This window comes from Haliaeetus albicilla, chromosome 1, assembly GCF_947461875.1.
Source record: "Haliaeetus albicilla chromosome 1, bHalAlb1.1, whole genome shotgun sequence".
In the NCBI taxonomy this organism is placed as follows: domain Eukaryota; kingdom Metazoa; phylum Chordata; class Aves; order Accipitriformes; family Accipitridae; genus Haliaeetus; species Haliaeetus albicilla.
This window is the reverse complement of record NC_091483.1, coordinates 20,104,848-20,122,187: the sequence shown is the minus strand read 5'-3', so window position 1 is coordinate 20,122,187 and position 17,340 is coordinate 20,104,848. Positions and strand designations below refer to the sequence as shown.

General features: G+C 42.0%; 1 protein-coding gene across 5 annotated transcripts in view; it reads left to right on the top strand.

Annotated features, from left to right (window-relative positions):
• Positions 1-17,340, top strand: part of AFF1 (ALF transcription elongation factor 1) — a 121,276-nt gene that overhangs the window by 54,265 nt on the left and 49,671 nt on the right. For all 5 annotated transcript variants that reach the window (XM_069781224.1, XM_069781233.1, XM_069781217.1 and 2 more), the window contains one exon: positions 11-922. In XM_069781224.1, coding sequence (XP_069637325.1) covers positions 11-922 — 912 coding nt within the window. The remainder of the gene's footprint in view (positions 1-10; positions 923-17,340) is intronic.

Sequence of the window (17,340 nt, the reverse complement as noted above, 5' to 3'; positions counted from 1 at the left end):
TCTGTTGCAGACTAATAAAGAAGATGAGTTGTCAAGCCGAATTCAGAACATGCTGGGCAATTATGAGGAGGTCAAGGAGCTCATCAGCAACAAATCCCATCAGAATCTCATAGGGATTCCAAAAAGTGTTGCTCCTCTTATCCCACAAGGAAAGCCTGATCGCCCATACTTCCCGGAAAAGACCAGCCATACATTACCATCTTCATTCCACCGCACAACCTACCATCCACCCATGGGACCTACGGTTGTACCTCCTCCCCCTCCAAGCCACTCCATTCACTACCAAAAGGCACAATCAAGAACAGAACCAGCTTCAGGTTTGCACACCAAGAGTCACAGCTTATCCAATGGTCGGAGCCAAGGTCAAGAACACAGTCGTGGTGGTCAGCAGAGTCATGCATGTTTTCACCACAAGAGAAATGACAGGCGTGTGGTTGGTGAAGGTCATGCTGATGAACTGCAGGCCTCCCTTTTGGTGCTTTCTCCATTGCTGTCATCTTTTTCTTCTCCAGTGGCACCTCTGTCACCTCTACATTCCAGCCAGCATATCAATTCCAGGTCACAGAACAGCAGCAAAAGTCATGGGCAGACCTACAGTCAAACAAAATCATCTCAGGACCTAGTGACAGGATCACAGGAGAAGGAAAGTCGGGACAGCTCAGCCGTTAACCTGACCAGCACTGCTCAGCCTTCCTCTCAGACTTTTCCCCCACCTTTGCCATCAAAAACCAGTGCAATGCAGCAGAAACCAACTGCCTATGTCAGACCAATGGATGGCCAAGATCAGGCACCAGTTGAATCACCAGAGCTCAAACCTCTTCTGGAGGAATACCACAGAGAACCCTATGAAAAAATCTCAGATTTGAAGGCAAATGCCAAAGCCAAACTATCCAAATTGGAAATCCCTTCTGAGCCTATAGAGGTGAGTGCCATTGTTGGGGGGCTCTGTTACTGGCCGGGTAAGTTCAGCTGTGGTAGAACAGGTCATCGAGGGACAGAGACTACTGGAAGCAATGGTGACTGTGCATGTGTTACCATTATTAGAAGGTGCATTTTGAGGTTGGCTTTTGCTGACCTGGGTGAGATACCTGTTTGGTGAAAATGCAACACTTGCTGTGATTCTGTGGTTTTCTCAGTGAGCTGTAGCAGGTTTCATGGTTAGAGAGACTGCTTCTGTTGCTACGATTTTTGTTTTGCCTGTAAAGGATGTTGAAAAGGAGAAAGGGGAAATGATATACTGAGAAGGTCAAGTGGTGATGCACCTGCAGTTAGTACATGCAGAGTGTCAGTACTCAGTCTGAGTGCTGGTGGGTAGAAGCCCCAAATCCTCACTGACTATTGGGACAGCTGACTGTGTAGTGAGTTCTGTGGTCACCTGATAGGTTGAAGGGTTTGGGGCTTTGATAAGTGACTGTGAACACCACAGGGTTCTCCTAAATAAGTTTGTAAGATCTCACTGTAGACCCTCAGAAAAGTATTAATGTGAACAAAAAACATCCTGTAGATTTCTGCCAGATGGATTTAGCCTAGCTTTCTCAGGAAACACACCACTGTTCTGTCTCTGGCTTCATCAAATGCCTTTTGAGTAAGTTCTGAAGGTTAAGTAAATTTAGTGCAGAGGTGGAATTCTCAATGATAAGCAAGATCCTAAAAGTTCTGTAAAATTTTGCATTCAAGCAAAGAAGATACCCTCTTTCTTGTACCAACTATGAGCAGAACTCTGCTATGTATTTGTTCTTATTAGCAGAAGGCAGCCTGGGCAGCAAGCTTGTGCATACCTTCATTCTAGTCACTACACTTACCCTTTCTCTGCCAAGGACTGAGAGGGATGTTGCAAAAGACGTGGGATGTGAAGCTGCAGTTGTTGCAGTGAAGAGGTGGCAGTTGGGCCAAAGACCAAAATGTGTTGCATGTTAACCTTTGGTTATTCCTGCTCATCTGAGAACAGCTTCTTCCTGATACATATTATTTTCTTGAGAGCAAAACACTAGCTTCTTCATTTGTCCCCCATTTAAAAATGAATAATGTTTCGGGGCTTAGATTTCAGCCTGCAGTTAGAATCTGCAGTTTCAGTCTGCGATTAGACTTCTGTCTTCAGGTGCTCTTCCATCTTTCATTCTGCTCTTTTGGTCATTTTCATGGATTTGTCTTTTCCAGGTTGACACATGTCAGTTGGTTGCAGCAAGGTTGAGTGCAGGGGTATTGCAGATTAGCAGGTGCAACTCAGAACATAACGCTGTTGCTCTTGTTCTGCTTAACTGGCCCTCTTGCCAGAGGGACGAAAACTTCTGAGAATATGGATTTTTTTATATAGTTCTCCCTGCATCTTGAGTTGGTTAGAGATCATATGCAGTGTGTGGTAGAGACGGGCGCAGTTAAACTGGATTAGGTTAGTCTGCTCTAGTTTTCACTTGAGAGAAAAAGGAAAAGGCAGTGGTCAGAGTGGTTGGGAAGGCTTTTCCAAAGATTTCAGAAAGCATCTCTCACCTATGTTTGCACCCTGCTCTGAAGTCCGGTGGCCTCACAAGGAGCAGGTGCATTGTTTAGGACACTGTTAGGAAACTTTAGGGGAAGGGGAGGATGGCTGGAATTACAATTGCTTCTTAACCAGGCGGTTAAGAAGTGGGTCTTTCCTTTCTAATTATTTTGATACAGCAAGATTCCTTGTTGTATTCCATCTGTTTTTGCTGACCCCAAGACCACCTATCTGATTTGTCATGTGTGATTGAGGTAGAAGCCTTGGATTTCTCAGACATGTGCTGTAAGTTAAAGTGGCTTGAAGCTCACACTGGTAAAGCAGTGGGAGAGGAGGAGCAGTGTTGTTGTACGTGTGTTGTTCAGCAAATGCATGCTCTTTTTTGTTGTGCCCTTTGAAGACCATTGTTTCAGCTTTGCTAAGGGACCAGCACGCTGATTCTGCCTGCCTTGCAGCTTAGCCTCCTACGAGCTCAAAGGCACTTGGTTCCCAGGTACGTTTGGCAGTTTTACCATGCTCATCCTTCGGCACTGAGAATATTGCTATGCTCTATGGGATGTAGGATCCCACAGTGCTGACCTAAGGCAGCTGGGCGAGGAGAGCTTTGGAGATGTTTTCAAATTGTATTTTGCCTTTGTAATAAAAAGGGAGAGTGTGGGTGAGGTCTGCTTTTCGTGGAAAAGAGTGTTGATCAGCTGCAAATGGCTGTAGGCAATTTTTTTCTGGAAAATGAGACGAGACTGGCAAAATGACATTGTTGAGAAGTTGTGAAAATACTTCCATGCTGAGAGACTTTATTTGCTTCAAAGTAGGTTTGACTTTGCACATCATAACTCCAAATAGGAAGTGCGCTGTGGTCTGCTTTTCATTATTTGGTTCACCAGATATTTTAGTCCTGGGGGAGAAGTAAAGCAGTGCAGGGCCTTACCTTCTGCATTACCCATTCTTCATTAACCATTGCCAAAAAGATAAAGGGCATTTCTGGGTTTAAAACTCTTTTTAAAACTCTTTGCAATTTTTTTTTTTTTCTTTTTGAGAGGGCATGCTTATTTTTTAGAAATGAGACTTGTTCTCTCCCAACTCTCCTGGTCCCATTTCTATTTTCATCTTCTCTCTTTTTTTTTTTTTTTTAATTTATTTTTAATCCCCATGCTTTTTATGTCATCTCATGTATCTCTGGTTTAATATGATTTTAGATAGGGTAGTGTTAGCTATGATGCTATATGCTTAATGAAACTTCTTTCTCACTTTCCATTGAGCACATGACTCTGAATCCAAATGCCTATAAAAATCTTACAGCTTCCAGAGCATGAGTAGTGTTACCCATGCTATTAGATCTGTGGCAGAGTAAGAACATAATAAAAAGGGAATTGAAGATAATGAAAGAAATGGTTTTGCACAAACCAAAACCCTGGGTTTAATTATATGCTTAGTCCATTTTGAAGCTGATAGATGAAACCTTTTGTGAATATACTGAATGATCCTCATTTGAGGTAGGTATCTTTAGGCTGTGACGTCTGACTGTTTTCTGTGCATAGGCGTTTTGGATAATGGCTCTGTAAGCTCTGGTGAAAAATCCATGACTTCATTTTCTGCTTGTTTGAGGCTCATCATTATCATATTCACTTCTGTTTGGTTTCAATGATTAATGTATATTTGATGGTACAGTCTTTCAGTGCTAAAGCCTGGAGAGTGAAGAGGAAGAAACAGTGTGGTTGCACACCTGGGTATATTCCCTCTGTGCTGGATGTACAATGTAAGAGAGGTGATTGGGGAACAGGGCTGGGCTGGTTTGCTTTTGGGAAACATCCAGTGGGGTATGTTGCATGCAGGTGAAAGATTCACCCAAAGAAAGGGATCTTGGGAAGGCTAATCAGGGGGTCCTTTGGCTGAAAGGTTGGCCCTCCCTTTTGTTTTTGGTGAAGCAGGAGCTGTGGGGAGGCTTCTTGCCCTCCCATGACCCTGACAGTGAATAGGTCTAGACTAGCAGAAACTCTGCTGTTCTTCCCTCTTCTTCCCAGCAACTGGGAGCATGGTTTTACAGATTTTATTTAAACTGTTCGGCCCCAGTTATACTGAACAGCCACATGCCAAACACAGTTTTTCCCATGATCTCCCTTGACATCATTTAGGAAAGCCATTTCTTCTACTGCATGTTTTTTGGCTAATTGAATTTCTAAGGCGTGTGTCACCTGCAGCTGTGAATTCATTATTGACAGCTTCTGTTCATGGCAACACTGACAAGTTAAGCCTTCCAGTCTGAATAGACAAGCAGATTCACTGTAGAGTGAATTAATCCACAGTGGATAACTGTGCAGTGACTCACTTTGCATTCATGTAAAGAAACTGAACAGCTCTTGCCCCACTTCCCCAAATAAAAACCTTCACTTTCAAACGTCATCCCCGACTCTTTAAGGAATCTTTCCATATTTATTGTGAGATGACTTAAAAATACAGCATACATGAAGCTTAGATGTATCCCTTCTCCTAATGTGCCATGTTTTACCTCTTCCCCCAGCACCTAAACAAAGATGCTTTTAAAGCCATTCTGTCTTTTCATGTCTTTAGGAGAGCTGCAGCACCAACAGAGACCCTTGTATTACCTCAGTTGACAAAGACTGTGATGTCTTAAAGGGAATCGTCTTGACGGAAGGGCTAAGAAGCAGTGAGGCTGGTTTGAGAGTGTTTATAAATCCTCAAGCATTATTAAGGGCATAGTGTCTGGAGGAATGTATAGCACTTGATGCTCACTGAAGATTTGGCTTTGTTTTCCTGGCAGTTTTGTAAACGTTAGGGAGTAGCTCCTTTTATCTCATGTAATGAGACCTCATTGGACTTTCCTCTTTCACCTACAAACTGGGAAGCAAATAGGGAAGCAACCAATTTAAAAAAAAACAAAAACAAAACAGCAGCAGCAAACAATAGAGGAGTCCGGACATGTTAAGTCTTTTTGGTAATACTGTATTATCCTTGAAGTACAGGGTACACACAAAGATCGAAGTGGGATTGCTGTCATTGAGCTCTGTTCACCTCAGTAAACATTTATGAATGGTCACCAGTTAAAACATGATTGTTGCGTAGTATATAGTGATGACTAAATACCTAGAAAGAAGTTTGAATGCCAAAACAAAACCATTCTAGATAATATTTTTTCACTGACTTCTCTCCATGGCAGCTGAGCTTTTCTACTGGAAGGAGTAGTCAGACAGGTGAACCCTGTAAACTAGAAATAAATATATTGCTTTAATCCGTCCTTTAAAAATGAAAATTAAAATATATATATAGCACTGTCATTTGGTCTTACCTAATGAATACAGAGTATTTAGCATTATGCTGCTATTGTTGTTTTTCTACCAACCTCATATTTATTTATCATTTACTGAATAGAAGGAATATTGGGCTTTTTTTCCCCTCTCCCCTTTGTATTCCTTTTTTTGATTTTTTTTTTTTCTTTTTTCCCCTGCTTTGCACCAAGAGAGAGGTAACAAGGTGTTGCTTCTATGTCTCCTCTGCTGCCCTCTTTATAGTCAGAAGTGCCTTATGTGATTGGAGAAGCGTTTCCTTCCTTCACCACAAGCATTGTGTAAATTTGTCTTTTTGTTGGTGTGTGACTGCTAAAGAAGTGGATCAAACATGAATGACAATTGTTACTACTAGATTTTTAATATTTGCTTATGGTCTTCAGAACAAAGAGTGCTCTGGAAGAGCTGGAGGGTGAGGGCATGTGGGGCAAGGAGCAGGTGGTTGATTCAAAAGCCACAAAGGACATCTTGTGTTGTTAATTCAGTTTAACCAGACTCTGATGTTCAAAGTTCATGCGTCAGACTGCACAAGTCATAAATTAGAAGTAGTCTTGTTCATCTTCCTCTTTGATGCTTGGAGAAGGTACGCTCAAGTCCAGTGTCCAACTACCAACTCTCACCTGCGAGGCTTTTCAAGTTTGAGAGCCTTGCTTGTTCACTTGGCGCCAAGGTCTGGGCTTGGCTTTTATGCAAAATACCAAATAATAGGGGAATTGTTTTAAAAAAACTGCATTCAGCCATCAGGCCACCAGAAATGGGTAGTGTTTGTTCTTGCTGCTTGGAAGGCCAACTAGGCAGTATCAGTGTGAAGAAAGGAACAGGGATCCTGCATCTGCCAAGAGTGTGTGGTGAGGAGGGGAAGGAGGGGGTGCCAAGAAACTGTTTCTGAGAGAACTGTTGAGTCCTTGCCAGTTTTTCCCATCAGATGTGGACGGACTTAGCTCTTTGGTTTACAGCAAACCCGACTTCTCTCCGTAGAGTGTCTCTGGGCACCATTGCGGAACATTTGTCCAGATTCAGTTGCTAAATCCATCACTTTGCAAAGCAATGGGAGACTGAGAAAGAGTAGTTGGATGGGGATTTGCAAATCCTGCAGAGAGCAAGAGCAGGATAGATAAGGTCAGGCAAGAATTTCCATAAACTACGTTGCATCTTTCCAGATGACTCAGAAGTCAGTGTCTCGTCCAGATTGCTGTGAGAAACTTGGGCTTAAACAAGCTGCCATAGCGTATTAATCTCTGGGAAGTTTTTTGGTTGAGGTTTTTTAGGTTGTTGTTCTTCCTATGAAGGGCTTGTGATCAGCCATCCTTACTGGAATCAGTTATGATTCCAGCACAGCATTTAGACCATTGCCTTTCTCATTGGCAACTGTAAAGAGAGCGGTGTTTAAAAAGGAGGGGCAAAAAAAAAAAAAAAGAAAGAAAGAAAGAAAACCTGTGGTCCTCTGCAGTTTGCAAAGTCAGGAGCCAACAAGCTGAATTTAAGGGGAACTTAAGAGCGCTTATGTTGTTTACCATTGCCGTGCAGCACAAAATCAGTGCTTGTTAAATGTTGTGTATGTAAACAGCTACTTTTTTTCCGTAATAACCCATTTTGTGTCAATGGCTGTATGTTAATGAGTAAAATGAATATCCTGCAATTGTGGGTATGAGTAATTTTCCAAACCTTCATCTGTACAATGAGGACTAACGTGCACAAGTTTTACAAAGGTGAGTGAATAAATGTGTGTAGAAACTTTCAGATGTAGTAATGCTGAGAAGGTATCAAAATAAAATTGATAACCCTGTCTTCAAAGCACGGAGTTAGTACTGGGGTCTGGTAAGTCAAGCAAGAAGCAATAGTTTGGAACTGAGGGGTAAACCAGCAAGTGCTATAAGCTGCTTTGTAAAGCTCCATCTGTCTAACACAGCAAATGGCAAAACGTCTATATGATGCACATTCTCACATTTCTCCTGAGTGCTTGATGTTGTTGGGTTAGTATTCCTGAAATGCAGGACAGGAGGAATGAGTGGCTGGCTTCTGAGCGAGTATGGAAAATGTCAGTGAGACAGTTTTGCTGGATCCCTCAGGTTTCCTAACTCTTTTTCAACCCATGATTGTCTAGTGTCAGCTGTGTGAGTTTGTACACGCTAGAGAGAGTGAGGGAAATGTGTGTGCCACTGGGGCTGCAGTTACGTTAGGGTAGCTGTGGTTTGAGGGACAGCATGGAGTTTGTGGGCTTTGGTGCTGACTGTGAGTCCCAGGGAAGGAAGGAAGGAAGCATCATTCGAAGGCAGCTGAAAACACATTGTTTAATAGTCTTGTGTATCTTGCAGGAGTTTCATATGAGGATGCTTTTCTTGTGCTATAATTGCTAAACGAAACCAAATCAAACATGCAGAGCTTGTCTGCGAGCTGTGTTTGGTTTGGAAGTTTGCGGTCTCTGTTTTAGTCCTTCAGAAAAGCTTGTACACCTGAAGGCCTGATTTGGTTTTTCTGCTAAAGCACTTTGTTTAATAAGTAGTATTATCTCTTTCTGGGAACCTGGAATCATGTGTCTTGACAAATATCACTGCTTCAGTGTCCCTGTAACAGTTATATTGACAGAACTCAGGAGTAAAAACATAATGCTGTGAGTTGTGTGCTGGGTATTTTCCATCCTCTGAAAGATTTATTTTTTCGGCTCTTTCAGAAGAGTCCTATCTTCTACCTTGAGGGCTTAACCATTGCTCTCATGACTTAAATCTGTGCTGCCCCCCGTAGTGATGATGATGGTGAAGTCCTTTGCTAGAGCTGCTTAGCCAAAGTTAAATTTCAGCAGAAGAACCCAACCTGGAGACCAGCATGAATTACCTGACCCTGAACACTATTCTGAATTTGAAGCCAAGCATCAAGCTGCACCTTGCAGATGGTTGCATTATAGCCAGCTTTATTTACTTCTGAACAGCAAGGTGTCTAATTTTAGTTGGGTGAATGAGAAATGTTACTGCTTCTTTAGAACTGGCTTAGAAGAATTGGGAACTATTATTTCTAACTTTTTTTTTTTAAACTAATGGAAGTTTTCTGCACAAATCTTTTAAATGCAGAGGCAGCCTGTGCCTTTGCAGACAAAGCTTAGCTGCTCTGATAGCAACTTAAGCAAAATTCAATGAAGGGAGCAGACTGCAGAAAAATATTTATTTTTAAAAAAAAAAAAGGTAGTTTGGGAATGGAAGCAATGTTCCGTGACTGTCAGGTGGCCACTGCAGTTGCATGGGCGTTACTGGTTTGTGATGCAGCTCGTTTGGGGTGGTAAGCTTGCAAGGGAGGAAATGAACTACCAGCTGCTGGCGTGGCGTGTCAGGGAGAGATTGGTTGGTTGGTTGGTTTTAACTGTTTTGTTAAGCTGAAGGGGCTGTTTTCAAACCTTGTGTGGATAGTAATTGTTTGCAGTAATTACCTGACACTCCTGCTAATAATCTGTGTGGAAACGAGAAAACTTTGTGTCAGCCTTATCTTTGGTTATTGTTCATATGGGTCTCCAGTGGCAACTGCTGGTATGCAAAACTGTTGTCTGAACAGAGTAACGTATACTCATGTAGTGGAATCTCAAAGAGGGAATTGTCGTGGGGAAGAAACAGCAAGTGAAAATAGAACTTGGGTTCCTTGCTTGTGGGTGCACATCATGAACGAAATCCAAGGAGGTTGTGATTAGCAGCAGAAACATTACAAGAGGCATTTCATACTGCTAATACAGTGATTGTTACTGCCCAATATTATGACTAATAGACAAGAAAAGTGGTCTGGAAAGCCTAAGGAGAAGGCTAAGAGCAGATGACAGCCAAACCTTCCAACAAGCCAACTTCAAAGCAAGCACTGAAGGCAGGGAGACATTGCAGGCGACTTGCATGTTAAAGAGCTCCAAACAAAACACAGCCACTGACAGCTTATCACTTCTAGTTTCAAAAGTAAAGCCAGACATTTATCTTGGAGGAGGAGGAGGTGACTGTAGTGGCCTCAACTGTTTCTCTGCCTGGTCTCCAGACTCCATTGTCCTGCAGTTGTAAGGTCTTTGACTGCAAGAGGCATAAAAAGTTTTGGTTTGTAGTTTTTGTTTTTGTTTTTTTTTTAATTTTAGATGTAATTCTGGAAGAAAAACCCCAAAACCACAAACCCACGGTCTTTTGGAAATCCATGTTACACTTGATGTTAGGCACCGAAAGACAATTTTCTTGTAGCCTGGGGCAGTAAGCTTGTTAAAAGCTGAGGAGTAGCTTTATTTCTGACCTGATATCTGTTTAAATGTGAAATATGTCTAAGGTTTGTTTAAAAATGATTTATGATTTATTTAAGAATTCCTTTGGACTTTGAAGTAGAAAATTTTTCTGTCCTCGACATGGCTCACTTAATCGATCAGTCCTCTGCAAGCCAGACTGCGTTGGTTGGGGCATATTTTGGAAATCTGTATGGAAAACTGCAAGCTTCAGTGGAGCCTTGAAGCTCCAGTATCTTACCCTCTGTTAAAGTAAAATGAAACAGGCAAAAAAAAGGATAAACAGCTCATTGGAGACTGCAAATCACAATTCCTTCACCTCTTTCCCTCCTCTCCTCCTGCATTTATGTTGCATTGGGTTTCCCAGTGTTTTCCCTCCTAGCCCCTTTCTTGCTGTACCAAGCCAGGGGGCAGTGGGAAGAGTGCAGTGTGCAAGATAAGGGGGGTTGAACATGGTGGCAGCTCTTGAAGTTATTTTTCTGTAGATTAAAGTATACATCAGCTTTTCACAGTATATGGTTAGCTAGCCATTCATCAGCCTTCGTGTTATAAGCATCTCTTAACAACCAGGATGGAGTCTGTCATTGAGGTTTATATTGTGGCATAAAAATGCCTAGATCTGGGATGTCACTTGCTCTTAAACATGACACGAGTCATTTGCTTGGAAGAAACCGAACTTGGATTCCACCAGTATCCCCTTACTGGGCATAGTGGTTGGCACCTTGGAAGATGTTAGAGGTGTTTGCCTGCATTTTTGTAAGAGGATGGATTGTATGTGTTTCTAGGAGAATTGAGGGGTTTAATTACTTTTTTTTTTTAAATCAGTTGGCACAGCCATTTATTTTTATAGTTTCTTCACATGTATACAGAATGATATTTTAATACTCAGGCTTATTGTAATAGCACTTAGTCTGATCAACTCCATTTTATTTTTCTCACTCTTGTTTTATATTAGAAAAACTTAAAAAAACCACCAAAACCTCAGCTTCGCTATAAGGGCTGAAACTGAGCTACACCATTCCCAGTAAACATCCCTAAAAACTTGCATGTTAATATCCAAAGCTGTGTGGTCTGAGCCTTTCTTGTAACCCTTAGGCATTGTGGTAAGTGTGAGCTGAAACAAATTGCAGCCAGAGAAGGGATAACTACAGGATTCTCTGCTGCTTGTTGTAATACCAAGTGCCCAAAGATGTATCCTTTTATTTGAGTCTTCTCCATGGCCCTTTTTGGCTCTCAGAATTGAAAGCATTTGGTACCTTTTTTGCTCTTACATTAATTTCATTTCTTTTTCCCTTCATTTGCTGTAGCAGCTGTATTGGAGGTACATTCAGAGGTACTGACCCTGATCACTGCTTCTTGGGGTGATTTCATAGACACAAGCAGTTTAGGGGTTTGACAGAGCGCTACTGGTTATGAGGTCAGGATTGCGTACAGCTTTTGCATTTTTAAATACATAAACAGATTTTGGCTTCTCTTGTTTTCTCTCACCTGATGTGCATGCAGTATCTTAGGAGAAATTAAAGTCAATCCCAGTGGACAGGAGAGAATTATATGGCAGTGCTGTGTTTTGGTTTGGGTTTTTTTTAATAAGCAAGCCATAGCATGCAAGTGTAATTATATAAACAGAAATAGCTACTTGTATTTGATTCAATAGGTGAGTCCCACTGGATGCAAAAGACTTTTTTTCCCTTGTGTGCCTCTCCTTTGGAAGAAGCCACATGTTTTATCCAGGCTGGAAATAAACCAGCAATAAAATGCCAAAGCAGCACAAATAGCTCACACAAAACGACCTCCACCAACCTGTTTGTAGATTTATTTTTTTTTTAAACTCTCCGCACCATTTCTTGCACAAGTGGAAAGTGCCAAAGGGACAGATGTTGCCAATTTGAACCGTACAGGGGGAAGGCAAATATTGCTAAGCAACCGTGTGCTTGAGAGAGCATTTTTCGGAGGAGAGCCAAGGGAGTTATGCCTGGGAGCGCTCGCAGCTTCTCATGGCTCGGTGCGAGGGAAGAGATTAAAAGTTCTTTCCTGTCAGGGCTGACGCTGCCAGCACAAAAGACACCATAACCTATTGACACTGATTAGGGCTGACAAGGGAATGTATGAAAACAGGAAATCTCCCCTGCCATGTAGGAAGGCAGTAAGACATGTTCACGGAGGTAAGTGCACCACACAGACATGGCTCGGCGCTAAGCTGCCTCTGCCAGGGCAATGTCAGGCGTTTAGCTTCAGCGGGAGGAGGTAAAACCCAGGCAGGCAGCTGAGCCCTGTGAAGTCTGCGGGGGTCCTTGTCTGGGTCCAGCTTTCGCATCTGGCTTGCAAGCAGGTTGCTGAAGGATGGGCTGGTGGGGAGAGGGGGCTGCTTTCAGTGAGTCTTGTAATTGCAGGCTGCCTCATGTAAATCGAGTTAACTTCTCTAGTTATTGAAGGACAAAAGAGCTTATAAACAAGGCAAGTCTTAAAACACCTGTGTATAATTGCACTCCTCCCTGGCCAAGCAGCACCTGATAGCTCAGTGCCAGGCTGGAGGTCGTTTTTCTGGTGGTCCTGAATGCCACTGGAGATGTTTCCTCAGAGAATGAATTTGCCTGTTTCAAGCCTCTGCATTATTTTGGCAATATACCTCTGGTGTCTTGTTCAAGGATGTATTTTCAGGAATAAAACAGTTTTGTTTTTCTACATTGGGCATCACATTAATACTCTCCTAAAGCTATTTTGAGCACCTTCTCGTCTTTGATCTGATTCTTGGCATTGTTTGAGTGAAGGGAGATGTTTAGCACACGCTGTGTTTAATGTCTGTCTTCATGGGATTTTTACTAGGTACCAGTGAACCACAGTGGAAATGGCATTTTGCAGCCTAAGGATGCTCCGTAGGCATCGTCTGCATCAGCACAGTGATGCATGTTATGACAAGTCTTGTGGTACTGCTCTTGCTTGTTGGGCTCTGTTGTGATTGCAGTGCTCTTGCCCCATACAGGTGCTGCAGCAAGAAGTTGCTACGCTGAAGTGTTGGTCAGCTCTCTGGTTTTCAATAAGCTTGCTTACTAAGGGGAGAAAAGTTCTCCTGCCCTCTTGATGATGAGTAACTTGAGAGGGCAGCTGGTATAGTCCTGTATGGGAGAAGTGATTCCCGATGTTACCTGGTAGGGCGTGAGATTGCCAGAGCTCACCAAAGAAGGCAGTGTGTAACCACTGCCACCTTAGGGGCAGTGATATTGGCTAGAGCACAGCTCTAGCATCCTTGGCAGGGATGGGCTCAGAGTGGGGGTCCAGCTCTCTGTGAGCATCCCTGAGTGTGGGGACCTGACCTCTGCAGTCTCCAGTACTGGCTGCTTCTGAAGCTGATGGCTGGTGCGAAACCAATGATACACCAATCCTGAATTTCAACATCTCTGGCTGATGTGCTGTACTGTTCCCAAAGCCTGACTATACCAGTATGTTAATTTTTGAAATTATATTCAGAAAGTAGTGGTATTCTTGCCATGGTGTACCCCTCAGCATAATCTGTTTTCTGTCAGTTACGCCTCTCTTATTTGTTTCCTTGTGTGGTTATTCTGTTTCTCAAAGTTTAAGGTCTTGTTTTTTATTTTCACTGATGTCTAACAATGTCACTCAATTATCTTTACTATCCCCCTCCTTCCCAAGCTTTAGCTGCCAGTTTTCATTATCATAATGATGAGCATTTATTACTTAGATAATAAATTAGTGCTTAATTGTTTTAAGCAGAAGAATATTTTAATTCCCAGTTGGAAAAGGTGATATTCCTACCTTTTTGATCTCCTGCTTTTCAACACACTAATTTCTCTTTCTAAACTGCATTAGCAGTGTTACATTTTCTTGCCAAATTGTTCAATTGGTCAAACGGTTCATAAATGTCATTAGATATTGAGGTGCTCTTTTTGCATGCAGTCAGGTGTAGCAAATAGTACGAGACATGATCTTGGCAGTCCATCCTGCTCCAAGCAAAAGGTCCGGGTGCATTTCCCAGAGAGGCTCTGCCGTCAGCCCAGCTGCCTTTGCATATACCCAACCACATGGAAAACAAACTGCAGCTGCCCATGGCCATGACTTAGCTTTTGTTTCAGACCCGGCAAGGGCTTGATGCTGGAAAGTGTCCTTTGCCCTCTTCCTTCCCCGCAGCTACCTTCATCTAATAAAAGGCATTACTGCTTTCCATGAGTCCTGCTTCTCTGGGATACTGAATTTAATCACTTTGGCCTTTCTGCCTGTTCTTAAGATGGAGCTTTTCTTGAATCAAAGGAGGAAGGAACAAGGGTGATGTTTGCCTTGGCTGCTAAGGAAATAGAGCTCAATAGTACTGGACTTATGGACTAATTTTTAACTGGTTAGTCACCTTCAATACTAGTAAAAAAATGAAACTTAACCTAAACTCCCATTGCTTAGAGAAACTCCAGTTTGGGTGACTTATCCAGATGTTCACTTTCCTGTCAAGATAGATAGTAACTATTGCTATTCAATACATTGCTGTATAGCTTAGATTATGCCACAAGCAGAAATATTACCTTGGCTGGCTTATTAAGCTTCATTAAGTGAAAAGAAAAATGTGAACATTAAAAAAAAAACAACACAAAGTTTTCAGATATCTCTTCCTCTTTCACTGCTTGAATTTAGAAAGAATAGTGACAACATGGCAATACTTACTTTTTCCTTTTCTTGAGAGATGTTGAGAAAATTAAGTTTCTGTATTAGCAGAATTTTGAGAGAACTTATTCCTCTTGAATCAGAGCCTAAATTCAAATATTTGTTTTAATGCACTATTGAATTCAATAAACAAAGCACGCCCAAAGGGAGAAATTCCTAGTTTAGAGATCAAACCCACAGAAATGCAGGAAATTTTGAGTGAGTACTTCCCCACGATTTTTAAGGCTAACTGCTCTATGTATTTACAACTACTTTTCTGTGTTTCTAGATTGAACACACTGGCAGGGTGACTGCTCAGTTTAAAAGTCTATTGTAAAATAAACAATGTGTGGAATGATTCCTTATTAATGCTGTGGTATATATTTCTTTTAAAGCTTGGTTTGTTGTTTTTTTTTTAACACGGCATAAGAACACTAGGTTTTTTTACATGTGCCTTATGCGTGTTGCATTTTGAATAGCAGTGGCTTATGAAGAATGCTACAGGTTTTGGAAGATGAAGGGTGAATTCCTGTAACAGGAGACAAAGTCATGTCAGATTTGGATCCTGCCAACCTACTTCTTATACAAGGAATATTTTGGTTTCTTTCATCAGCCTGTCAGCTCATTGCTGTTCAGACCGAGTTGTAATTCAGACTTGGTTGGACTCTATCTGTTTGCTAAAGGTGAAAGGTGCAGTATTTTCAGCCTGAACGTTTTCACTTGAAGCAAGCATTTTACTAAATGTGTTCTTGGCTTTTAAGTTGCTTGTCTATTTGCAGTTTTGCTTTGTTAATCCTTGGCTGGATGTGCTGAAAGAGGACAGGCTGACTTCCCTTGCCTCCTTGGTTTGCTATACTGCAGAGCAGGGTCAGCTCCATTCCCTCCTCTGCCTGCTAATACAGTGTTCATGTTACCACAGTAATACTCCGCATGTTTCCATAATGAAAGCAAGAAGAGAAGCAGTGTGGTATTTATTTTTGTTTGCTATGGTAGCAGTAACCCCTTGGGTATGTCCTACCCTTTCCTTAGACATTTCCTCAGAGTCCTATAGTCCACAGCCTTCTGTGGTGCACATATAGGGAAATGCTTGTTGTCCAGCTTGCAGGAGGTTGGTTGGGGATTGCATGCAGAACTATCCGGATGTAGAGACTTTGCCTGAAAGGGCATAAAGAACAAATTGCAGTACACAAAGGTGTTGAGCCCGATCCGTCATATGACTACAAATTATTAACCTGCCTGCTCACATCCCTGAAGTATTTCAAATGGTTTGAGTATTTTGCCACTGGTTGATAGGAATTTTTCACACAAATATTGCCATCATATGAGCAATTATGTATGAAGGAAAGTACAGGCAGTGAAACAGTAATACAGAAAATCTGGAAATGAGAGTAGGGGATGAGAGCCTCGAGTAATTAAGTCTTCTCCAGTTTGCTGTCCCCAAAAGCTGCTTTTAGAGAAAGATGCAAAAAGCTTTCCTTAGGCAGAGATTGGCTGGTCTCTTGGTAATTCTTGTAACCATCTCCCCTTGGTTGGATTTTGATTATAAGCCATTCAGATGGTATGTTAAATAAGCAAAAAAGCCGCTTCTTCCTTCCAGATTAGACAGACAAGGAAAGAAACAGTGAACTGACCCTCTCCTGTCCTCTCAGCATCGCTTTGTTTTGACAGCTATGTGAGCCTGGGAGGCTGATGGCCCATAGCCTTCCTAATTAATACATCTGACTTAACAGGGATCACTTCTCAAATGCCAGCCAGGTATGTAAGCTCAGCACCTCCTGCTTCACTTAACTGTGGGTAAAAATTGTGTGTGACAGCTCTGCAGCGCTTAAGCCTGGCCGTAAAGAATTTCTGGGACTTGGGAAACACTGTCTGCAGTCTTTAATGCACAGTTTAGGGGATGATAAAAATGTCTTTTAGGGAAGCTTATGTTTTTAATCATAACAGAGGCAAGTATCTTCTACATACAGATTTTAAATATTAATTTTAGACTGGTTTTTCTAGGCACAGCACAAGCAAAGCAGGTCCTAGAAGGCTGTGTCCAGCCCTGGCCTCTGTACCCACCTGGCAAACAAGCTGAGCATGCTGCAGGCTTTACACTTGAGTCTGCAAAGCTGTTTGCTGAGGACAGGATGAAAGTGTCTGTGTGTGTGTGTGTTCAGTAAAGTAATAATAATCATCTCCTAGGAGCAGGCCTTGTCAGCCTTGGACACTGCTTTTACAGCTGAAAGTTTAAGTTAAGCTACTTCAGCAGGTAGTTTTGTATACCGGAAAGGGTGACCAGGTAACTGGTGGGCAGGACTTGCTGTGGCTTCCAGTCTTCTGCGGCAAGAGAAGGGAGCTTGCTAAGAGACTTGTCCAGTACTCATCTCAGGGAGGATAACTTTCATCTGTGTATACATGACTTAATAATAATGAGGCACTTCACTGTCCCAACCCCAAAACATCAAATCTGGAAATAATCTGTTTGCATTTAGGTCAGTTGTAAAACTATGGCAACAGTTGCCTTTACAAGTAAAAGGATATCCTGCTATTTTTTTTTGCCACAGGTTAAGTACCTTGATTTGGAAGCATTGAAAAATATTTCTTAAATTTCCATTAAGTTCTTAAAATAGCACCTAGGCTCTTTCTCAGTTAAGAACTTTGCTTTCTTAAGGAGAGAGATAAAACTCCTGTCGTCTCAACACACA